At 39.5% G+C, this 26,650-nt stretch overlaps 1 protein-coding gene across 1 annotated transcript in view; it reads left to right on the top strand.

Annotated features, from left to right (window-relative positions):
- The first annotated feature begins 352 nt into the window (after nt 1-352).
- The window catches only part of LOC139465163 (sodium- and chloride-dependent glycine transporter 1-like), a 50,641-nt gene continuing 24,343 nt past the window's right edge, over nt 353-26,650 (top strand). The window contains exons 1-5 of the mRNA XM_071246853.1: nt 353-467; nt 3,126-3,257; nt 6,353-6,614; nt 9,437-9,569; nt 9,968-10,102. Coding sequence (XP_071102954.1) covers nt 353-467; nt 3,126-3,257; nt 6,353-6,614; nt 9,437-9,569; nt 9,968-10,102 — 777 coding nt within the window. The remainder of the gene's footprint in view (nt 468-3,125; nt 3,258-6,352; nt 6,615-9,436; nt 9,570-9,967; nt 10,103-26,650) is intronic.

Here is a 26,650-nt window from a genome sequence, read left to right on the forward strand (position 1 = left end):
GTGAACGCAACGTTACACAATATTTTACTTCACCTCACATCTGACCTCTTTTGTTTAACGCTTCATTCCTGCAATATGAATGCAGCGTTTTTATATTCGTGTATGGGCCAGACAATTTAGTGATTGTTATCATGACCAGAGAACCACACAATTATACTACGAAATTCAATCAACCAAGTCATTGAGCGTGATCACCGATCCATTTTGCCACCGGTTGCTCGGGATCCATGTTCGTACCCGGATTCTCCAGCGTTTTGCCATGTCTAAAGGCATACAATCAAACTTTTGTAATGCAGTGTCCAGAAAAATGACTTGATGCTAGGTGCTATTTTCTTATAGGGTGGATACAACCATGGCTCACGAACAATGGCGCAGTCAACTGGACTACCTCATCACCCTTCTGGGATTCTCTGTCGGGTCTGGAGCATTTGTCAAGTTCCCTTTCTACTGCATGCGCAATGGAGGAGGTAGGGCTGACTCAAATAGTACGTTCACATCTGTAATTCAGAGCAGATAAACAAGTGATAAAATATGTATATTACTATGGTTCGTCAAGTGTCTACACCCCTTATAATGTACATATATTTAGTTTAGGATAATATATATGAGTCGTTCGTTGTTACACAATTATTATAGTTGTGATTTCGACTCAAAAAAGTGGAAAGTTCAAATGCATGACACCGTGACGATTTTAGAGCAGAATAAGTCCCCAGTTCAGTACTTCTGGGTTAACCGGTAGATATACAACGGACGACCTAGGTAATTGTGTGATTATTATACTTTGACGGTATGGATTTTTTTTATCCCCCGCCCCAGCGGGGGATATAGAAATGGGTTCCGTCCGTGTGTGTGTGTGTGTGTGTGTGTGTGTGTGTGCGTGTGCGTGTGCGTGTGTGTGTGTGTGCGTGTGCGTGTGTGCGTCCCGAAATCGTTTCCGGAGCATAACTCAGAAACCGTTGAATATTTTTCTACGAAACTTTGCACGTCAATCAGACTCATGCTGAACTGGTGCCTTTTCCTTTTTAAGAATTTAACAAATTTTTATTTTGTACCTTTCCATTGCAACAAGTTGGACTTAGGTTCTATAGGGTAGAGTTTGTTTCCGGAACAAACTCCAAACCCCTTCAATACTTTCCAACAAAAACTTTGCATGTTTACCAGACACATACTGGACTGGTGCCTCTTGCTATTTAGGAATTTTAGAAATTTTTAATTTTCACGTTTCCATGGCAATAAGTTGGACTTAGGTTCTACAGGGGTGGTGTTCGTTTCCGGAGCGTAACCCAAAAACCATTAAATACTTTCTTACAAAACTTTACATATCTACTAGGCACATACTGAACAGGGGCCTTTTGCTATATAGGAATTTTACAAATTTTTATTTTTTACGTTTCCATTGCAACAAGTTGGACTTAGGTTCTATAGGGTAGAGTTTGTCTCCGGAGCATAACTCCAAACCCATTCAATACTTTCCAACAAAAACTTTGCATGTTTACCAGACACATACTGGACTGGTGCCTCTTGCTATTTAGGAATTTTAGAAATTTTTATTTTTCACGTTTCCATGGCAGTAAGTTGAACTTAGGTTCTACAGGAGTGGTGTTCGTTTCCAGAGCGTAACTCAAAAACCGTTAAATACTTCCTTAGAAAACTTTGCATGTCTACCAGGCACATACTGAACTGGTGCCTTTTGATATAAAGCACTTTTAGAATTTTTTATTGTTTATGTTTCTGTAGCAGGGCGTGGAGTCATCCTACAGATGACATCCTTACCTTGTCAGCCTGCTGACGGGGTTAACCTCTTTGGTCATGTGGACAAGGCGTCCGACCTCTGATCAGAAGGTCCGTGGTTCGAATCCCTTCACGGGACTCGGAAATTTTATGGCCGCTACATTGGCGCCCAACGTGGGGCTGAGCACGTTCATATCAAATTTGAGCAAAATAAGCCTCAGTACCCTACAATGCGGCCCGGGACGTGCCTTCTGTTGACGGGGGAGTATGTAGCAGGGCGTGGAGTCATCCCACAGATGACATCTTTACCTTGTCAGCTTGCTGACGGGGTTAACCTCTTTGGTCATGTGGACAAGGCGTCCGACCTCTGATCAGAAGGTCCGTGGTTCGAATTCCTTCACGGGACTCGGAAATTTTATGGCCGCTACATTTCCATGACAACAAATTGGATTTAAGATTTAATATAGGATTGGTTTACTTAAGGAGTATAACAAATATACTGTTAAATATTTCCTTGCCAAACATTGCATGTCTATATATAAAGCGCATACTGAACTAGTGCCATTTGATATTAAGGAGTTTAAGAAATGATTATTTCAGAATTTCCATTGCAGCTATTTTGACATGGGCTAAGAGAAATGTTTGGTCAGTTACCTGGTTTGGGAACATAACGGGTTAAAATGGGCGGGGGATATAGATGGCTTTGTCAACTATACGCTTGTTCAAATAGATATAACTGGTATGCTTGGTCTCATCCCGCAATTATTTAGGATAACGCTGATTACATAATTCAACGCATTCGCTTTTATGTTTAAAGTTGGACCCAGCAGAATTCGATTAAGGTCACGGCAGTCTGTAAATAATCCAATCGGAACCACATAAACCAGTGAGCTGTATGGTAAGCAGCGTCCCACGCCGCTTTGAACCATGTCATCGAGCCTGACCATGTTGAATAGTGTCTCACATGGACAAGTCACTTTTGTGGTCGAGAAAGAGACTTGTGGTTGTCATAAATAACAAGTACTTTCCTTGGTCAATCTCGCTAACATATGCATATTCAATAATTAGTCTTTCATGCAGTCCAGCTTGTACATACTCATATACTACTAAGGAGTAGTGAGTGAGTGAATGAGTATGGTTTTACGCCGCTTTTAGCAATATTCCAGCAATATCACGGCGGGGGACACCAGGAATGGGCTTCACACATTGTACCCATGTCGGGAATCGAACCCGGGTCTTCGGCGTGAGGAGCGAAAGCTTTAACCACTAGGCTACCCGACCCGACTACTAAGGAGTAAATATCGGTGATTGATACCAGGGAATTACGTGTACACGATATTGAAACATGTGCAATGGCAGTTAGATATAATGATGTATTTATATTTATTAACAAGGAGCGTTCCTGATACTGTTCATGTTCTTCACAATAATTGGAGCCATCCCCTGTGTGTTTCTGGAGATGATCATCGGGCAGTTCTCTCAGAGTGGACCTATTAAAGTCTGGAATATGTCTCCTGCATTCAAAGGTAACGGTGTATATCTGCCCGAAGTCAATAGGGAAATATGCCTCAGTTTCAATGGGGAAACATGCCCAAGTTTCAGTTGGGAAACACAATGTAATCTAAAAAAATATATTGTCTTGTTTCAAAAGGGATACATTATCAAGTTTCTCGCGAGAATAGAATAGTTGCAAAAAGAAAGCACTGTCTGGTTTCAAGATGGACACCTGGTCAAGTTCTCGTTTGAAAACCTCGACTTGTTTCAGAAGTTAAAGTTCTCTAGTTTTTCACTTCTATTGGGGATCATAGGGTGCTATTCATTTACTAATAACTGAAATTTGCTAAAAATTATTATGATCTTCACTTTACGGGAGGATCTGCTATCTGCATTTTTGAATATGTTACAATATCAACTGGAACATTGCCATACAATGAGATCTAGTATGGGGCCAGGGCATTTTAAATCTTCAAAACTTTGTGAAAATTCCACATGCCAACACAAGAGAAGAATCAGTTGCGAATATCGGATGAAACAGTTGCTGCAGTGCCTACAAGGCAAAATAGTAATGGAAATTATTTTGTTTCATGTCAACGCGTCCAAATTGAAAGAATAAGTTAACCAGGAAATCTATACGTAAAAGAATTCAGTGTGACACCATCAAATATCATAGAAATGGTATACAACTAACAGTTGTATCATATAATTAAGCAGGTTTACAAATCAATAAAATATACTGCAAAGCAATAACAATGGCAGTACTCAATATAGTGGCAGAACGAAAATTCAATGGCTGTATAAAATACAATAGCAGTGGTGATAGCCAGTCAATGATAATAATATTCATCTCGCAGCAGAAGTGGTCAAGCTTCCAAAATAGGCCAAGGTTGGATATCCAGGGTGAAAACAATGATCAACACACAACCGCGGGTCTTGATGTAATGTGAGATGTAATGTGAGATGAGACATACACGCTCTTGTCCCCTTATATAGCCTAAATACCTTCTAAAGGTATACTATATAATTTCTTGAACGGTCCTAAGTTGGTGATGAAAACCTTGACTGAAAACGTAGTTAAAAGAAAAATGTGTTCACCAAGACTGACACATTACGAGCTCGAAGTTGTATTACCTCAAGGGAACAACTTGTGTTCAATATACATCTCGTCAAAAGTATCGCACCACCAAGATAATCATAAAAGAGATGGGCGAGGAGAAGCTGGAAAGCTGAAGAGAAGAATTCAAAAGAGTTACTAAATGTCACGTAAAATGTTAATTTTTTTAATAATAGGAAAAATGATCATTTGCAAAGAAACAAAGCAACCTTATTAGCAAGAAACTACAAGGACTGTAATTGGGCGTAAACAGAGACAGTATAAGTATGGTAAATGTCAGGACTGAGATGGACAGATGAACATGTATGTGTCTAAGTAATGTTGTACCCATGTTACAGTTAACTGATCAACAGTGTAAGCCACCTCGTATACGGGTCACAGTTGCAATGTCTCCTCATGCTCAAAATCAGACGACTGCTGATCTGAGGGATGCGTTGCCATTCCTGATTCCATGCCTGGGTCAATTCGTGCAGTTTCTGTATTGGAGGATCTCTGCCTCCTCAAACATTACCTCCCAACTGATCCCATAAATGCTCGATCGGATTTAGGTCTGGGCCGTGAGAAAGCCAAAGCAGAGTCTCGATGGCGTTGTTCTGGACATGGCCATGCACAGCTCGTGTTTGGTGGGGTCGGATATTGTCGTCCATGAAGACAATATCATGGTTATCAAATTGAGGAACAAAAACCCGTCAAATATGGTATCCTGGTACCTTTTGTCAATTTAATGTCCCCTGAACTGTCATTAAAGCAGCAACACTCCCATACCATCACATGCTACTGTTTCCAGGATGTTGCGCTGATAATAAGATGTTCCACTTTGCCCCCATAAACGGATCCTACCATCAGTGTGGTGCAAAAGAACGATCTCGTCAGACCAAAGAATCCTCACCCATGACCTCACCCCTGACAGCAGGCTAAACGGTACCGCATGTGTTGGGTTGGGAGGAGTGGACATCTTATTGGTCTTCTGGCCCTTTTATCCGACTGCATTCAGTCAACGCCGGATGGTGATAAGTGACACCATATTTTAGGTATGCCAGTGATGACGGAGAACAGTGCAAGTTGAAGTTGGCAGCCGTTTTGCCTGGCATACAAGGACCCTGTCCTCTCTGGCACTGGTCTTCCGTGGACGTCCTGATCTTGGCCTGTCCCTCACATGTACAGTCAATGAGTGTTGTCTAATGAATCGACAGATTACAGTATGATAAATGGTCAACACGTTGGCAATAGCCCGATGAAATGCCAGTTTGGTGCATGCAAATGATTTGCCATAATTGATTTCCTGGGATAGTATGCTTAAGCATTTTTTTTGCAATCTTCCTTAAGACAGAGTTTCAAATTGGTAGAACTTTCATTCAAACTTCATGGCAATAAAGACGCGTGAACTTTCTCTCATCAAACATGAATTTCTGTAAAGGGGGCCCTTAAGTGTGTAGGTTGGCCAGTTCTACAGGCAGATGATGTGTCAACACACAGTGTACCATTTGAAAATCTCTACATTGAAAATGAACTTCAATTTTGGTGGTGCGATGCTTTTGACAAGGTGTATATTTTTCAGTCTTCAATTGTATAAAGAAGCACATGAAAAAAACTGATTCCACACACTCCACGCATTATAGACGTGTTGCAATACCAATACCATTCTTGACGTAAAATATACATTTATGTTGACGTAACCTATGTCATTGCTGTGATCATGACGTCATAGACCCCTGATTGAACATGTTAGTTTCTCAACACGGTTTTCAATACAGAAGACTATGCGTCATGAATAAAATGAATAAAATGCTTCATCGAATGACAAAACTCACACTCAAAACATCATACTAATTTTACGTGGAAAAATCAATTATTTCCCTCAAACATACACAAGAATTGCAAAAAGTCTTATGACAATGGAGCGTTTGGTTTGCTCGACACACCAAAAGCACGATTTCTATTCCCCAAAAAGCATAGTAAAATCAGTACTGCTGGCCAATGTACCAATCTCTTCACATTGTACCATTGCAGGTATAGGCGTTGGCGGTGTTGTTGTTAATTGGATATTCGTTAGCTACTACAACGTCAACTTCACATGGTACATGTACTACTTCTACTACTCGTTCTCACCCAACCTGCCCTGGGACCACTGCGACAACGCATGGAACACCCCAGTATGCATCAACAAGAACTCTTCAGCTTTGTCCAATGATACAACGCCTAATTCAACAGATGCTGGATACTCCTTTAACCGAACGGCCCAAGGAATGACAGCTGCCGAAGAATTCTGGAAGTATGTTTAGAAAAAGTTAATATAAGCAAAGAAGGTATTTCTTTATTTTCACAGAAAGTATTTGAGACAAGTGAAATTAATGATATGTTCTCAAAAACTTAAAGGATTTGCTTGAGTTTTTACAAAGTCAGAGAAGATCCCAAATCAAGTCTGTCAAAACATTTGATTTTCCAACATCGTACACGACTAATCTTACATGGCAAAGGAAAAGACTTCATTCCTTGATCCATGGGGCTTTTGTTACATAACGTGGTGACCATACATACAGTTCCATATATATCTTCAGAGGATCGGGGCAATTTGTCAGAAATGAAAGCAAATGTCTTCTGAAGATTACTGAGAAAACAATATGTGAAATGCTGGACATCCTAATCGATAACATTTATGTCACTTAAAAAAAATGATATTTAGTGAATAAATAGGCATCCCAATGGCACCAATTGTGCTACCCTTCTTGCTGATCTGTTTCTTTATGCATATGAATCGGAATTTCTGCTCGGATTGGCAATGGCAAAACAAGGTTGTTCTGCCAAAAACTTTAACTTCAGCTTCAGGTATGTCGAACATCCCCTGATTTCGTTCAATAGCAATGACTTGGCCAATTCCTTTTCATTGATTATCCACCTGAGCTAGAAATAAAGGAGATCAATTAAATATCCTCATCTGTTTCATATTCATATATATACATAAAGAATCAGAGTGACAATACACACTCCACTAGAGTGTATGACAAGAGAGATGGCTTCATCTTTCCAATAGTAAACTTCCCTTTATGTCGAGCAATATTCCTGCAGCTGCAGTCCTAGGTGTCAATTTTTGAGGTACATTCGAGCATGCTCTTTCTACCAAGATTGCAAAGCGCACCATACAACTCTAACTCAGAGGCTGTGTGATCAAGTTTACAATATTCAAGGTCCCAGAAAAGCTTTCAAGACGTTTTATGGCAGACATGTGGAGGACATTTCCAAATATGACGCATCAGTGACAAGAATGATGTCCGATGCAATTCTATATTTTGACTTGTACCATGTGTTCCCGTGTCTTTCTCAGATGAACAATTGACTTGCCTTTGCATGTTTGTGCCGGATGCGCTCACCGTTTTGTGAACACCTGGTATCATAACTAAACTGACGGCCCAAAGAAACGTTACCAACGATATTTCTAGGATAAAACTTTGACCAACACAATTTGAAGCCGCAATAACAATTGTATTGTAGAAATTCATCATTCAGAACAGTAAAATGCGAATTTACTAATTCAACAACAAAGTCCTTGACCTCCAACAGGGACATTTCTTGACAAGGGTTAATTTGTCCAGTATTCGACCAACAACATTGGTTATAACTTTAAGGTGACGACGGCCCAGACCATTCAATACGGGATATGACCTCCATGAGCGGCAATGCATCTTCGAATGCGGCGTCGAACTGAGTAGACAAACGTCCTCACATCGACTGCAGGTATCCGATTCCATTTCTCGTGGAGGGCAACGATCAACGCTTGTCTCGTGAAGGGAGGATGTTGACGTTTCCGAAGACGACGCCCCAGCTGGTCCCAGAGATGTTCTATGGGTGACAGATCTGGTGATCGAGCTGGCCACGGCAGGACAGTCACGTTGTTGGCGTTGAGGAAGTCTCTACTAATACGGGCTTTATGGGGTGTGGCGTTATATTGTTGGAACACCGTCCGTTGTTGACGGTGGATGAAAGGAAGAACCACTGGCCGTAAGATATTGTCAATGTAGCGTTGTGCTGTCAGATTGCCTTCGATGCTGACAAGTTCCGTCTTCTCGTCCCCGCAAATGCCGCCCCAGACCATTACACTTCCGCCCCCGTAAGGTTCCACCTCCTGGACACAACAAGGAGCCGTACGTTCAACACATCGTCGATAAACTCGCGTCCGCCCATCAGGTTTGAAGAGTTGGAACCTGCTCTCGTCACTAAACAGCACTCGCCGCCATTCCCTTTGTTGCCATCGCTCAGTGTGCCTGCGTCACGTCAATCTGGCACGTCGATGTTGACGGGTCAAGGGGATGCCCTTGAAAGGGCGATAGGCCCGGAGACCATAATGTCGTAGTCGTCTGGTCACTGTTTGTCTGCTGACCGGATGCCCTAAGCTGTTCGCAGCTGATGACGTCACAGTAAGAAATCTGTCCCTACAAAAAGCGGTCATCCTGCGGGGTCGTGACCTTTGGTCTGCCACTCCGTGGTCTGTCTGAGGTTCTGCCAGTCTGTCGGAGACGTGCTACCAGTCTGGTAATTGTCATCTTGGAGCAGGTCATGTTAATATCAACCTCTCTCTGTGGCGCTCCCATCTGCAGCATACCTCTCCCTCTCCCTCTGGACAGCAGTCAGTCTTGGCATGTTCGTTGGTGTTAATCATTGCAACCAATGATAGGGAACAGATCCATGCGTAACCTATACCCGGAAATTGCACGATAATTTGGGAAGAATGTTTTAAAAAATTGCTGAAAATAACAATATCTCCCAAAATCCACAAAGCACGTGCAAAGAACGACAGAGAACACGAAGGCTATATTCATGAGATGTGTTCTTTACTGTTTTTGAACAGGTTGGCATTTATGCCTTATGCCTCTTGAACCTGCTATTCCATTCTATTGTTTCACCTGCTTTACAACACCTTATATGTAATCATGATTATTGGACCGACAGCACCATACCCGTGACTGTGTACAAACGTTAAGGAATTGCATCACTTTGGGCTTCGATCTGTGTTATAACGGACATACAGCGCCAAGCGGCGCCACTGCCAACTCACTCACTCATTAAGCTTTGAAGATATATGATTTTTCCCTCCTTCAGGTTTCAGATGCTTGGGCAAAGTGATGGCCTGGACAGTCTTGGAGGTCTAAGATGGCATCTTGTGGGGTGCCTGGCCGGCACCACTGTGCTCTTATTTCTTTGGACACTGCAAGGAATAAAAGTATCCGGGAAGGTATAAATGCAGTATTCTTCGCAATGCGTAAACTTCCCTTTGGGCAATATAGTTTTTCTATGACTACTGCTGCAACTATATGCAGAGACATACGTAGACATTACCTGGTTCATCTCTGCTAAGTTATTACTGTGTTTGTCTGAACCTTTTCAACCCTTGTTGACATGCTTACCCTTCTCCCGAAATTCCAATCATATAGTTTTCATTACAACCTCCCTGTTTAGGCAGATATTAGAGGTTCATTGTTCTCTGGCGTTGACGTTTGAGTTTAGTAACACAGAAAAATGCGTTGGGTAACAATGTCGTTAAAGCATTAGGTGTCAGGCCCATATTTTGTGACATGGATTTGACACTGCTAAAGGCAGCTTAACAAATAATCACACATTCTATTCTCCCAGCTTGTCTACATCACCGTGGGTGTCCCCAACATCCTCATCTTGGTCTTCCTCATCCGGGGCTGTCTACTTCCGGGGTCAGCGGAAGGAATATACTACTACATCTATCCCAAGTTTGACAAGCTCACAGACCCTAAAGTAAGCTTAAATCTATTTACGCATTTGGCTTACATTTTGAAACTTTGCTTTGCTAAGCTATGTTTGAACTGCCGCATGGCTTTCTATTAATTCCTTAATCACCACAGTGAGTCTTTTTATCAATGGAAACCACACAACACAAGATGATTATTATGAAAAACGTCTTTAATCTGATGCACATGCCGTTCACATCGTATCTATCAAGGCTTGAAACAACATCATCAACACTTGATCAGTATGTATACAGATCCCCTCAGAAAATAAAAGTCAATAGGAAAACAGCGAATCTAGGCCCTTGGGTGCACATGAGAAAACACATATCCATTATTATCACAAACACATGCAATGCCCATATATACACTACAAATCAGAAGAAAACAATAGTTTATGTAAACATTTATTTTCTATTAACCTGTAATAGCATGTTCCATTGAAAATCATCGATATGAATTATAAAAATTATAAAAAATATTATTGCAAACATAATGCACGTAAGCACACGCCTAACGAAAGTACGGAGTAACTTCATTAAACGTAGCACACATGGTTGGTTCCTGCTCGAGCCACGTATTTGTATGCCTACTCTATGCTTGTGGAATTACTATCGTTAGATACTCTTTCATCTACATTTCAAATTCTGCAAGTGCATATATTTATCTAAAATCTAACTGTTCCAGTAGCCTAAATACGAAGTTAGCATTACTCTACCCTAGTTGATAAATCAAGGTGCATCTTGTTAATTATATCATCCCGGTCCTTTTCGCACGTAAATGTGTGAACTGGGAGTTCCGAATCGGTGGGAAGATGCTGCCCGTGATATGGTGGGCACAAACTGTAGCTGTTGCCACTAGCAATGTGGCAACACCATAATGATGTGCTACAGCAAACACACGAAATGGTCTGTAGCAGTTGCAACATGCAGGCAATGCAAAACGCATGTTATACTTGATTAACCTGGTAGACCGGACCGCGGAGTGATCATTAATCTCCGGTATCTTTTCCAAAGTAATGTTCGAGATCCAGAAGTTGTGAGGCATCAAAGAAGACGAGAAGGCAATCAGAGGAATCTTTCAAATGACATGACAATGGGGCTTTCTGGAACAAGAACAAATCACCTACTGTAGAACCCCGTTTCCTCTAACTCATGGGGACCAGATAAATAGTTCGACTTATCGGGGTTCGACACATAAGAATCAAACTTATGCATGTTTGGTAAATAAAATATATAAAAGAAATAAACACAGAGGCATTAGTCATATCTACATTTATGCATCTATATGTGGATGAGTGAGTGAGTGAGTTGGGTTAACGCAGCTACCAATAGTATTTCAGTTATCGCTTGTTACCTAAATATGGGATGAAAGCCTGAAGTGAGGTAGGTCTCCGACGTTTACTACTTTGTTAGAACAAACGCGCAAATAGTACTGACAGATATAGAATCATAATCATAGGCTTCTGGCGTGCCGGAAGGGGCGCAACTCTGCTCAGCGAAATGCGGCGCCTTATACGACTAGGCCACCCGTGCCCCCTTGACTTCTCCGTACACAATAGACATGATATTATTTCTGACACTTGATAGACTTGACTTTTCTTTGTTTGTCAGCACGTGGCGTACAATTGTCTCAATATCATCAAGAGTCGAGTTCGACACAACGGAGTTTCACTGTTTGTTTGTTTGTTTACGCCTCACTCCGCTATATTCCAGCTATATGATGGCGGTCTGTAAATGCAGTGATTGGCATCATGAGCATCGATTATTGCAATTGGGATACGATGACATACATCAACCAAGTCAGCGAACCGTTAGTTGCCTCTTACGACAAACATAGTCGCATCTTCGATAAGTATGGGTTGCTGGAGACCTATATATGGTAATGAGAGTCACAGGTAGGGGTGAGAATGCTAGGTCAAACAATATCTTTAAGAGTCTCAGTACCAATATGCAAAGAACCCCAATAGAGCCAATTAAGAAGCGAATTAAGCGAGCACCTCTGACGGATGTAAGAATTGATCAGTAGGGTTGCATATTGATTACATGATGTGTCTCATTACGTGGGTAAGTGAGTTTAAATTCAAAACACATCGGCAGTATTATAGTTTCCGTAAAACGTTATACATTGATAATGAATACATTTTGAGAATTATTAAGCCTGTCAACATAGGACAGTAAAAGAACTAGACTATCACAGATATATCTTCAACCTTACCATGTAACCAGTTTTAGCATTCAATTTAAAACCAACAAATGTACAACGATTAAAATATGGCAGGCCTTAATTTGCTTTGAATGAGGTGGAACTAACTTATCTTCTCAGGGGACCATAATGTTACAATACTCCCTTCGAGGGTACAGCGAAAGGGCGAAATGGGACTGGGTGCCGTCTTCCCGTCACATTTCGTTTCCGGAGCAGATCTTGAAAAACGTACCATATTTCTTCACAAACTTGGCACATAGATAGGTCTAGTGGTGAACTGGTGCCTTTTGATAGTTTGGGATTTTTGAAGAAATTATTTTTCAAGTTTCCATGGCAACGACTTTGGCTTAGACTGAAAATGGCGGTTGTCCTTGTTTCCAGAGCAGATCTTGAAAACCGTAACATATTTCTTCACCAAACTTGGCTCATTGATAGGTCTAGTGGTGAACATGTGCGTTTTGATAGTTTGGGATTTTTGAAGAAATAATTTTTCAAGTTTCCATGGCAACGACTTTGGCTTAGACTGAAAATGGCGGTTGTCCTTGTTTCCAGAGCAGATCTTGAAAACCGTAACATATTTCTTCACCAAACTTGGCACATAGATAGGTCTAGTGGTGAACTGGTGCATTTCAATTCTTGTTGGTAGGTTCTGCATTGCTTGTGTGTATGTTCCTCCAAAAGTGTCATGGACACGGTCGTTGCATTCATAGACTAACTTTATGCAGAAATTCAACTCATTACAAATACAACAGTGTAACTGATCTTAAACCTACTCAACTGTGTAATCACTGCCTCCTATTCTGTATATATTCTTGTCAACCATACTCTGTACTTCACTTGCTTGATAACAGTGTTAGAACCTACACCAAAATCATCGATCCTAATTGTAATAAAGAAGTTGTTTGTCATTCCAAATACAGTTAAATATTCTATCATAAACTGGAGATTGGAAACAACACCAGTAATAACTTATTTTAGTGCTGCAAATTAGGCCATTTACAAAAAGGCTCAGTGAACATAGTTCACGGGAGCTAATGCATTGCACACAACTGGACATGTCATATTGGCGGGGGATATGAGTATTTCATGCTTGTTTAATCTACCAATTATAAAACGACATATATTTTTAGAAAACATCAATCACAAGCTTTCAAACAATTCTGTTTCTTTCAACAAACAAATAATTAAATGCATGCGATCATTTTTGGAAAAGATTCCTTAAATATGCTTATTTGAAATATTAATCTTGTGATGGGAAAATCAACACAGTGATCGTGTCAAGGACAAGTGTGCGATTCTTCATATGGGTAAAAAATATGACGCCCCTTTTCTATTGCTCCCCGTTGTGGTTTATTGCTTAAAGCGGCGTAAAACCCAACTCGCTCACTCATGGTATAAAAAGACTGACGGAATAATAGAGGGACCTTAAGTTTTATAAAAAAATCTTCATGTCAAATACTAGTGTGCACTGTACATACATGTGCGGTGTCGTTAAAAAACCCTTGGCAAATGACTTGTCCCAGCTGTGGTATATCGCAACAATGGCCCTGACATCCAATAGCACAAGGTGACCCGGTGCAGTTGTTCAACTGAAATGAACACCTGTTTCATCACTGTACTACTGTTTAGCCATTCAGATCATGCTTCGTTGCTCAGTGTCACACAGTGCATTAACCATTGACAAACATTGCATTTCTACAGCTCTCCAGCAGCATAATGACCCAATACGCAACGTGGAGTTTTCTTATATTTAACTTCTCCTGGTAGTTGGGTCGGGTAATTAGCTTTTGTCGGTTCTTTGTTTAATACAGCTTACGCCTGATTGGCCTTGTTTAAAATACTTACACCCAGCATTTAACCAGCACACCAGCCACTACACCTGCCCATGCTGACAACAAACATTTGCTTTGTGTGGTATTTTCACCTGAGATCGTTCTAACAGATGCTCTAACTCTATCAGATGCAGGCATCATAGTTCAGTCAGTTTGTGTTTGGTGAACGCAGTTCGCGCCCCAGTTTCATCTACAGGGGCGTTTGTTCAGACCTACAATATAACTTACTATAGCCCACAAGGATATTGGAAAGGTATAGGAGCAATACAAAACTTAGCCACTGCGGCTAAGGTATCTAAAGATATGGCCAAGGATTGGCTAAACAAACAAGCGATGTGGCATATATACTTACCGGCACTGCGTTGTATCCCGAGGAAGAAGTTTTACAACGAATGAAGTTCATCAGGCTGACCTCTTGTTCTTCCCCATGATAAGGTAAGACGCAAAACGTATAAATATGCTTTAACCGAAGTAGATGTGGTTAGTCGCTACAAGGAGGCTGAACCATTAACCTCGAAAGATTCAACAGAAGCAGCTAATGCACTGAGTCGCATATATAAACGCGGACCACTAAAATGGACCATGTTATTTCAAGTAGATCCTGGTCGCGAGTTTATGGGATCAGTTACTAAACTATTAACAAAGCACGATGTGGAAATCAGGCGGGGTGAAAAAGAGTCCCACCCTAGTCATTCTATCGTCGAAAGATTTAACCGGACATTAGCGGAACGTTTGTTTGGATATCAGTATGGGATTGAAATGAAATCGGAATGATTGAGATCAACTGAATGGTTGACACGATTATCAGCTGTTGTATGAGCGCTGAATAATGAAGTAACGAGATTAATCGGGAAGAAACCATCCGATGCGATTAAAATGAAATCTGTGGCTTCCGAATCTTCAGTGCTGCGGAGAGGCAAAGAACAAAAACTTCCGGATAGAGTAAGAGTAAGATATTTATACCAACCTGGTGAACTTGAAGGAGGCCAGCGTCATGCAACTGATCCGATTTCGTCTCTTAAGATATATAACATAAGTCAATTGGTTATGAAAGAAGGCGAGCCTATTCTTTATTATCTTAAAGATGGACGGGGCAGGGCAGTTGTATGAGAAGAGTTGCTCATAGTTCCCAACGATACAGTATTACCACCCTAAGTAACCATCACTATATGTAGTTACACCATCCGTATCAACCCATCGCTTTTTATCTAAGGGGGATAATGATGTCTTGTTCATTCTTAATCCATATATCCTGTGATTGACACTTCTTAAAGCGTTCATCTCGTGTTTGAATGTTCTACCATTTAATAATGCTTCTTTCTACTGTTCGTGTTTGATATTTTTTTTAACCACATACTTCTAAACTCCTTTAGCTTTTCTTATCACTCCATTATCCGACTTCTTTATAGAATACATCTTAGGTCTTAATCTGACAATAGGGGTCCCAGCACATTCATCCTACCTAACACCTTTATATTTACTACACTGTGCAGTGGATTATCTTTTGGGTAATGGCTCGTGTCGTACATATCTATTTTTTCTGCCATATCTTTATATACATCCTCGGTGTGTATTTCCATCAACAAAGAATCTGTATCGGTAAATAACAACTCGCACCTATCGCCGTATTGCTTCTTAAGTTCGTTGTAATAAAAGTCATACATTAGTGTTTTGACAAGTCAAGTACATACGTACACCGGTCTGTTGAATTTCATATTACTTTGCTGCATATGAAGCGCTGCTAAGTCGTTATCAAATATTTTGCTTCTGTTAAAAGCCGGACTGGCTATAAGTTTCCTGAATCTTTCTTCCTCATTAGATCTGACTAATTTAACATCACGCTTCCTTAGATTCTCCATAGTTTGTCCAAATACTGAGTTATTCATGAGCTTATATAGGTTTCTTTCGAAATCGCTGGTAGACACCTCTCTTAAATCTGTGTTCAGTCTTATATAGAGTTCCATCCAAGGGCTTTGATCGAACTTTAGAACTCTGTGTACTTTCTTTAGTTTCATGGCTAACGATAGATATAAGTGGAGATTTCTGTAGTAACCAATATATTTTGTCTTATCCATCAAATTTGATACGAGTTTTTCTACCTATTATTGCCCATCAAGGAGTGTTGATATTCCGACATCCAATCTTTATTAATCATTAATATTTCAGGAGCTAGCGGATAACTGTTATGATCTTTGTGTAACTCTGTTTTCTTTCAACAAACAAATATTCCAAGTAAACTTCTAGTATGTACCCTTTATCGGAATCTGGGGGGATATCATTCACATTAATCCACTCAAAACCACGAGTGGGTAAAGGTTGACTCATAGCCCATCCGTACAAATTGTTGGCGACGAGATATAATATGTGTGTGTCAAGTTTACTCAGATCATATCCTTCAACTAATTTATTATTAGCCCTAGAATACCTTTTCACTGTCATTGTTATACCACCTCTTAATCCTTTCTCAATAAACAAGTGCATATCGTAATCGGTGAGTACTTTTAGTTCTACAGCGGTCTTCTTCAACAATGCATCGCACAATAGTCCGGGACTGGAATAGTACCATGCCGGGTCCAAGCCGTATTGTTTTAAACATGTCTTTCTAAATATCACGAATATATCTGCGAGTAACAGAACATCGTTTTTTAAGTATAGATCGTGATAATCGCCTAAATTCTTGCAACCTAATTTATCCCATACCGTCAGAGCGTGTTTATTATCGGCATTGGTTATTTTCTGTTTCGATTCTGTTAAGTTACTATAGAATGATTCAAGGAGTGGTAATTTAGTTTCGTCAAATCTAGACCAATCATCCATATATTCGTAAGGATATACACCTTTTCTCAACGACAAATGCTGTGTTAACTGATCAGTATATTGATTTGTTATAGCTAAGTCATCGGAATGTTTCGCATTAGCTAAATTGTCCAGGGAAGATAACAGAAACTATTACGGAGTCTATGAATCTAAGCCCATTACTTTGCTATATTCTAGCTTTCCAATTCCTTGTCTGTATAATGTATAGTTTTAGTCAACGAGAATGTGTATTTTTCCATATTATTAGGAATGCATGTTAAGCCGTCGTCGGCTTTTGAGATAGCTTGCATAATGAGATGAGAATCATATCCTCTAATGTTGTGAAACACAACGGGGATGGGTATTGTTTGTGAATTCATTTTTAGTTTATGTGCGATTCCCCGATAATTACCCATGACATGGCATTGATCTCTTATGGAATCCCCATTGAGTGGTTTATTACAAACATGACAAATCATTGACTTCTTATAGGCCCTCCAATCATCCCTCGTCGTACACATGGGTTTCTTACGCGATTAATTTTCCCTGATTATTCTCTCTTTGTTTTGTAGGTATTCTAGGAACTTTCCCGCTGCATCGGGACCTTTTTAAATCACGGGCGGGTTTGTTTTTCCATCATACCTTACAACTATATATCCAAACCCACAAGGAATATGTTCTTGAGTTTTGTACATAAAACTACATTCAATACTGTGTTCGGTATTTTCTATAGGTTTGATAAGTGCTTCGGAGTCAGTGTAAATCATATACGGTACTGGCATTTGATGACAATAATGTTCAAATTTTAATATAATTTTTCCCTCTTTAGGCATATCAATCCTGATAGCAGTTTGCCCAACACCTCTGCAGCCTTCTTTATGCGTTTCTAATAGATGCTGTCTGCTGTACCCATGCAGACATCTTACGCAGAAATATTTCTTTCTCGCATGTTTTGTTTGATTGTATATTAGCCTGTTTAAACTCTTTATCCATGTATAATGATATTTACCATCTTTTTCGATTAGAAATGAATTGATTCTGGGAATATGTTCTGGGGCTGAGCTGATCCTGTGTACAACAATTCCTTTAGAAGAATGTCCGAAAACATTTATAGCTAAATTATTTTGCTTTTCCACTTTATCAATTTGTGAGATTAGTGTAGGTACGTCTATGCCATCCAAGTTGAGTCCATTGGTTTAGGGATAGCTCGAAGGTCTATCGGGATGTTTGTCTGTGGGGAACAATGCAGATCTTATTGTAATTCTTAAAGGCATATAATTTGCTTTATCTGAATATAAACTATCGATTTTATCCACACCCCAACCTGAACCTCTATTAGTCCAACGTTCTAAAGATTCTTGTATATGTTGAATTGATGCATCTAATGATGTGCTTTTAGTATCAGATTCCGTTATAACTTCTTGATTGCTCCGGAAATAAGGTTTCGTATATTCAGTGTCATTTTTACTCAATGACTCAATTTCCTTGTCTGATGTAAAAAGCATGAGTACCGCAATATATACAAACACATGGTTTCTGACATTGAATTGGCTTCCCCCATGAGTGTATATCTGCACAGGTTCATGATTATACACCTATCATATCATCTGTCTAAATGCAAACCACATATCAAGTCTCTCAACCAGTCAGGGCTATTTATAGCTTAGCCCATCATAGCTAGCAGTCAGGGGTTATTATTATTAGCTGATATAACTCAGCCTGACATAGTGTGTTGACAGGTCATAGCTTATGCATAATAACATAGCTAAATATGGACACACCAGTCAACCCCAGAATTATAAACGCTATCTCATGGTCTTTCTGAGCCTCTGACAGTGTATAAAACTGACATATTGTTGGCTTTGATATTTGGTCAAGTTTCTTTCCATAAACAAGTAAGTACTTGTGCATGGCAGATTCAACATCCTTAAACGTTTGAATTGAATGTCCTTGTTTACGAAGTTCATCATTAATAATTGGTTGGTTGGTTTGTTGTTTTGCGCCACACTCAGCAATATTCCAGCTATATGATGACAGTCTGTAAATAATCGAGTCTAGACCAGACAATCCAGTGATTGAGATCATGAACATTGATCCACGTAATTGGGATTGATGACATGCATCAACCAAGTGAGCGAACCTCACCACCCAATCCCGTTAGTCGCCTTTTACGACAAGCATAGTCGCCTTTTACATCAAGGATGGGTTGCTGAAGACCTATTCTACCCCGGATGTTCACGGGTATTAGGTTATCAAGATTAATGTCATCCGTTTTTATATTAAACATAAGGTTACATAATTTCAATATAAACAATGTCTTCACAAAACGGATGCAAGTTAAACACACAACGTAGACTTCAGGATCCATTAGGGGTCAAAGCAATTTGTCAGTCTGTAACTATAACTAATAACCTGAGTACTATTGATCAGAATCAAACACTTCTGGTTTGCTTCCCTTATCTCAGCGCTCACGATGTGTTAGTTCCAGGAACAGCACGACTATCTTCACGGGTCTCATCATTAATAAAATCTAATCTCAACATCCTCTGTCTGGCCCATTGTGACTGGGCTGCTTCGAGTTGTTCTAATGCTTTATTATGTCGTTTACGCTCATCTTCAATTTCTTTAGCGTTTGATTCCCTCATAGTAGGAAATAAATAATTACTCCCCGAAAAAGCTAGAGCATTAACAATAGCTCCACCGACCATCATTGAATTGATACCATACTATATGTTTATGAAATATTCAAATGTTTAATTACTTCATAATGTCATCTGGGATAAGCCCTTGTTTGATGAGAATATCTTTTGAGAATAGCCATTGCTAGTCCTATATCGAGAACCATCATATTGATATCATAACCATTAAAATCAAGCTTTGGTGGTGTGGCTTATGTGATCATTTAACTATACGGGCATAGTCAATGGCCAAGCCACTGACCACCGCTGAATGATACATTGGGTTTACCAACATTTTACCATCTGTAACTGGAGTAGTCAGGCTTTTATAACATTACATGAGGGCGTAACTCTAATTGAACCTCATCTAATTTTTTACCTTGTTGTGTTTTCTCGTCTCCAGTCTTTAAAAAACATACCGATGATATAGCAACAACCCCTAGTACATAGGGAGCCCAACTTTTAATCGGGCTATGTTCAGTATTGTAGGCCTTTGCATTCCTCGCTAGCGCACCCTTCCTACAGGCTGTGACTTTTCGAGGATTCTTAGTCACTCTGACTTGTGGTGCAATCGGGGCTTGTGATGTTTCCACAATCGCTTGTGTTTGTGGTGCTATCGCTTGTGTTTCCTCATTCGCTTGTTGTATTTCCGTCTCCATTATTAGTAAGTGGGCACTTATGTTTAAATTGAGTATACCTAGAGGTTATTAAAGCTGTGGTTAATGGCAGTAAGAACATTCCATATCTATGATAAAACTCACAGCTTACTGCGCCTATAGCGTGTTCGATGAATGGGTCTTTCTTGAGAGATTTGCATAAATACATATGATTTTCTGCCGGGATAGGAAGAAACGTACTAGCTTCAACTGTGTATAGTTGTAACATAGCCGAACCTATTGTTTTAGTCATGGTAGCTCCCAGTCTAGACTCATAACGTGCGTACAGTTTTTTAATTTCTTCGTCGGTCATGTTATCAATTTTTTCAGTGGTATAATTTCCTCCCAAATATTTGAAACATTTTCCACCGGCTACCAAAGCCGCGAGTCTCTCTCTATGTTTATCTAAAGATTTATCTGCCATAGGTTCTGGCTCATCTTGGAGCAGTTGTTCAATAAGTTCGTTGCATTCCATAATGTAATACCAAAGGAGAAATTTAAGTCTTACATAATAAAATATTGATATCCAATACAGCCCGAAATAATAAACTGTTCCGAATGAATGAGTATTTCAAACAACGTTATTACATAATAACCGCTAATGTTCAATTTATCATATTTTCGCTATATTTTGCTAAATTTTGCTATTTTGCTAAATTTTGCTATAATTTGCTATAATTTTTCTTTATTTTGCTATTTTTTGCTAAGCAGTTGCTATATGTTTTGCTATATTTTTGCTATGTGTTAACTATAATTTTTGCTAAGTAATTTCATAAGCAGCTGGTTGATCGGTTTTTAATACGAGTTTATGGTGCCTCGTTTCCGCTAAGAGTTTTCTGACTTTATCTTGTTCGAGCTTGGTAGAAATAACATCATTTTCGCATACACATTCCTCAAATGAATCTCAGTTTTTGCAATGAAAAAAGGCAACCCATTTGGTCTGCTCTCTCAGATCTTTCAGGACAGAGTTGTATTTTTGAGTAAGTAACAAAACGCTATGCTCCATATGCCGACTGGAGAATGCTAAATACGAAAGCATACCTTTCATTTTGGTAAGTTCTTTACTCGCACTGCAGTCGTCTATTATGAAAAGGGTTGATTTTCCTTTGCATTTTTTCGTGACATACTCGTAAGAAGTCTTGTAAATGATCGCCCTGATCAGCTTTGTACACCTCAGGATTATTCATTACCCAATCGCTGGATAGGTATGTTTTATTAACGCTTATAGTCGGGCACAGAATAGTATTATGGGCGAAAACATCCCGATAATGACTTTGAAAACTATCTAGAATAAAAGCTGTTTTTCCTCAACCTGTTTGGCCGCAGATGATAGCACAGTGCGATTCTTTAGGTAAAAGATTATTAATAGATCCCTTGCACGAATCTTCCATTATGTATATTAAGTTGCGCGTACATAATCACGTACAAGTATATGTTAAATTTACCAGCCGCTTCCTGGTGCTTCGTTATCTTTATAGTAACACCCTCGCTTGCATTTTCTATTCTCCGCCCACTACCGTGTGGTTGGTCATCATCTGTGGTTGGCATGTCGAGCCATAGGGCATACTTTGTGGTAAGGAATTCAGCCATCGTTACACCCCCGAGGGACAGATCTTTCACGAACGCATTAACTTCTAGGCTTCGTTTCATAGAAGGGAGTTTTTTAATCTCATTCCACTGTTGATATGCTTGCATGCCTTGACTATATATTTGATTAGGCACGCCCTCGATAGTCAATTCTACTTTTGTAATCTTGGGGTTGTAGAACGCCTCGGTATCTCTTGCAAATGCTTCAGAGGGGTCCTCGAACAATATTAAAATACCCTTCAACGATCTAACTAGGACGTTTAGATTGATATTCAACATCATATCTCTTTTGTTGCTGGTGATCTTTCGGTGTCGAAGCACGAGATCGTACAAAATGGCTAAACTTCCGGTACACTGGATACGAATTTGTCTGGCTTATGCAGGATCTGTTATCATATCATACTCCAGTGAGATATTGTCAATAGAATAGCTAGCATCTTCAGTAACTTTGATTACTCTGCTGTAGTCATTAAAAGTGAGTTCGTATCCTAACCTATCACCTAGGGATGCTTGATAAAAGGGCATGTGACTATTTAGTATTTCAAAGTCAAGCGGAATATAAAATCGGTTACCTAGTGAATCAGCAACAGGCTTATCTTCTACCATGGTATTATCACCAGTATCAGCACCCACATGCAGTTTCAATGTGTTCTGATTACAAATACCTTGGTACTGTAAGTTTTCACGTTCTTTAGCCATTCTCCAGAGATCCATGTAACAGAAGTACACATCGTTGTCGTCAATACTCAAAACTTCATTACCACTAATTTTAATTGCAATTGTCTTAACAATCGCACGACCTATGTTCTGAACAAGCTCTCTGTGAGCGTCGGCAGAAGTCAAATTAATTGTAAATGATAGTCGTGCTGTTCCTGGAACTAGATAACCTAGCAGATACTAGTACAATCGAAGGGGGTACTGATGAAACCAGCTTTACAAATCTTAATGATGAACTTTTGAAACCAGCCAATATTGATTATTACGATGCCTTAAAATAAACTCCTATTGGTCGCGACTATTCAAAGTTTACCATAGATAGTAAACGAATATTGCGACTGCGTGGCTCTCGTATGAATTCTCATACTCATAAGCCCCTAGCCTTGTCTTCGATAGCCAGTAAACATGGCATCAACATTGTTCGTAATGAATTGTGTTTTGTAGACTACTCACGAGAAAAACTTTCTGAGAAGACTACTAAGGTTCTTCACACTGTGCGAACTGAACTCGGTGTCATAGATAAAGATAATTTGGAAGAAAGCTCAAAGCAGGCCTAAGACTGACTCAGAGAAATCTTGGATACCTACTACGATAATTCCACGTTACAGGTACCATCCTTTGAGTACAATATAAGGGAATTACAAGGCCTTGACAAACCAATGCAAACATTGCGGGGAGAACTCATCAATAATATAGCCAAGCTTTCTGAACTCGACAAGCATATAGCTTATGAGAAAACAAAACTTGAACAGGCAGGCGATGAATTCAGTAGACGCTGCGTTGCAGAAAGATTGTGTAACTTAGAAGACGAAAGATCAGCCCACCTCGAAGCGGCTTTGAGTAATAGAAAGGCACTTCGTTCACAAATCAGTTGAATTCTAGAAACTATCGATCAAGTCCTCAATGCTGATAAAATTAAAACATTGTTCAGAGAACAGGGGATAACCATTGCCAGTATTTTAACCACATTTGGATTTATTATATCAACTTTGACTCTTGCATTAACCGGTGGAGGTGGACCACCCACACCACCTAGTGATAAGGATGGTGTAAAAGAGTGGATAAAAAAGCATTTAAAGGCTAGGAGAAGCAATGGGAAAGCTCGCTGGGAAAGCGGCGTCTGCACTTCCCGGTATAATAGGGAATATTGTTTCCTGGCTCTTGAATTTATTAACAAAGACCACCACTTGGCTTAGTCAAAACTTGTGGGCACTGATCGTATCAATTGCCAGGCTGTTGTACTTATCCATTAAAGACAATTTATCCAAATCATAAGTAAACCAGCCGCGACTCTACCTACTATAAGTACTGTTTTTTCATCGATATGTTGTTGATTTTTAGCGGCAATATGTGGTGGCAATTGTGGTTGAGCGTCAGTAGATGGCTGTGAAACATGTGTTTGTCTGTGGTTTTACTATTCCCGTTTCGCCTGTGTTTGTTTGCGTTATCAATTCGGTGTCAATATCCGAATTCATACCTTGTTTTTGTTGATCGGAAGCAATAACAATTGTAATATTATAGCCTATCACTTGACCGATCTTAAATTCCATATTACTCGGAGACATGTACAGTCCTGCCCCATAAACGTAGACCACTTTGGATTGAGCGTACGGTAATACATTTTGATAACATTTTATAGAAGATGGTATGTCAACTGGTGAATTAATAGCATCCTCTACGTTTGCCACAAACTGTTTTTGCGCATCGAGCGTCGTCCCAGAGCCAATTATTCCCGTTCGTGTTTGCGATTGTGCACCAAGAATTGCCCATATATAAGTTCTAATTGATTCATTAACTCCTGGTTATTAAAATTATTTTCTGTTTTGTTATAAAGAAATTCATTCCAATCATTACCAGGTGGTTGCTCAACCTTTTGGATGGTGAAAGCAACACCACCCTTAAAGTTCATACGATCGTCTCTCCACTCATTACTCGAGAGAGCAGAGCTCGGAAGAAGCCGACCTCCTTCAGTGAATCATCCCTGACTTCTTTAACAGAGTGTCCACCAGCGTAACGTAAGGCATACCTAGATCATGGTTAACTCCACGCAGACGCCAATCTTTACTCGTAGAAATATTAAATTCCTGACAAATACGTTCATACGCGAACCTATTGTATGGATTATTTGTGGAATTTCATGCTTGATCCTGTGGTAACAGAGCACTAATTTCTTTAAGTATACGTCTGATAGTACACCTGAAATGATAAGACTTATTTAGGTCAAATTCTGGGGCATAAAGAGATACACCACATCCTGTTGTGGCACACCATATGGCAAAGTTTAACTGGTTTTGCCAAATTGCATTCGATTGTGGAACCAATCATGCACCATTTAATCACTAGTTGCCGTGACCCTGTATTTTTCAAAGATATTGGGAAAGTTAACGAAAAATGTAGCACCAGAGGCACTTACTAAAATTGACTGATTCGTAATGTAAGTTGATTTCATATCTAAGTTATGATATAGTATCTTTGTATATTTAATATGTATGATACTCTCCCAGGAATAACAAATGGCCAGTCTATTCAACTGCTTCATACTATCGATTACTCAGTTTGGCAACTTGAAGTCGCTCTATGCTATGCACCGTATTACCCGCGTTGGACCAATATAAGTGCTGCGAGAGAAAATAATAAGTTATTTAGGAGATAAACCTACTGTGTTTTAAAATTTGATGTAGTCCCACTGTAGAATAGATACCTCTTTATCATAATTTTGAACCAAGCGCTTTAGGGCTTTAGCGCGAGGTTCCAAATTATAATAAAGAGGTATCTATTCTACAGTGGGACACAGTAGGTTTATCTCCATTCTACCATGACGGCAACAACGCTTTGAAAACGGCGCTCTCTTGCCATGCGTAATAACACATGTGCACAAGTCTGCAATCTAAGAACATTTCGAAAAGTGGTCACAGGTAGTTATATATGTAATAATTATCACTTAAGTTCAAGATTAAAAACACCATAGTCGTGAGTAGTCCATAATAAGTGTTCAAAACACATAGTTCAAAAGAAGTTCACGAATAACACTCCTAACTTAGTCCAAAGAGAGATGTTTTACTTTCCATCAAACTGTGGACTGGCTGCCATTTCTCGGAATTTTGTGAGAGTGGTCATTTCTTGGAAATCGAACATGCCATCATTTCTATTGTAGGGGTGACGGATAATAGAAAAAGGTTTTAAAATGCTAAACGAATATATTTCTACAGCAATCTTTATGAATTAACATTCTATTATACATTTAACATGTGTAAGTGTTATTAGTTGGTTAGCAATTACCCCCAGCAAACAATAATAAAATCCAAATAAATGCCTCTCCACCCCAAACTTGGATGTGGCAGAACTTGACCTACATCACGGTTACTCACACCTCACAGCTGTCAATGGCTTACAATCAGTCATTCAGTGTTTACATTCTCCGTAACGAGTTAAAGAAAGAAGCAACATGACAACCCCGATCTATGATGTGGTTCAACATTAACAAGTAGATTATCTCGGATTGATTGAGCCTGTTTCTACATCCATATGATTACCTGTGTGACTGAGTATGACTGAACAGCCGCTTTTTAGGCTGCAGACGAGCCAGATATTTTGAAACGAGGAATCTGCATGGTGTAACCTATTAATTTCAAGATTTCACGGATCCAAAGCCAAATAGTGACAGAACTCAGACATTTGTGGATTGTGTATGATTTTCATAATTGTGCGTGTTCTGAAATGAATTTCATCAAGTTTGATAAGCTGTCACTTCAGTTGGGACATTGTTTTCGTGGACTTTTGAAGGGGAGTGTTTTCTGATGGACTTTCAAATCCCCTCCTGACAAACGATGGTGGTTGACGGAGATGGCAACGAATGTTGATCAGACAAAGGTTTGTAAACAACATGTTGTCATGAATAAAGTTTTTTCAACAATTTTTATAGTGTTATATATTACTTTCATTGTCGGTTGTTTCAATGAGGAAATAGCTTAAATTGGTCCGATTCTGGTCACCATAGAACATTTCTCTAACAGTTTCATAAACATTTCATTTGTATGCAAAAGATATGCCTTCATTAAATCTTTTAATGTCATCATCGAAGCAGTCA

This window comes from Haliotis cracherodii, unplaced genomic scaffold (genome assembly GCF_022045235.1).
Source record: "Haliotis cracherodii isolate W230 unplaced genomic scaffold, xgHalCrac1.p SCAF_17, whole genome shotgun sequence".
Lineage (NCBI taxonomy): Eukaryota > Metazoa > Mollusca > Gastropoda > Lepetellida > Haliotidae > Haliotis > Haliotis cracherodii.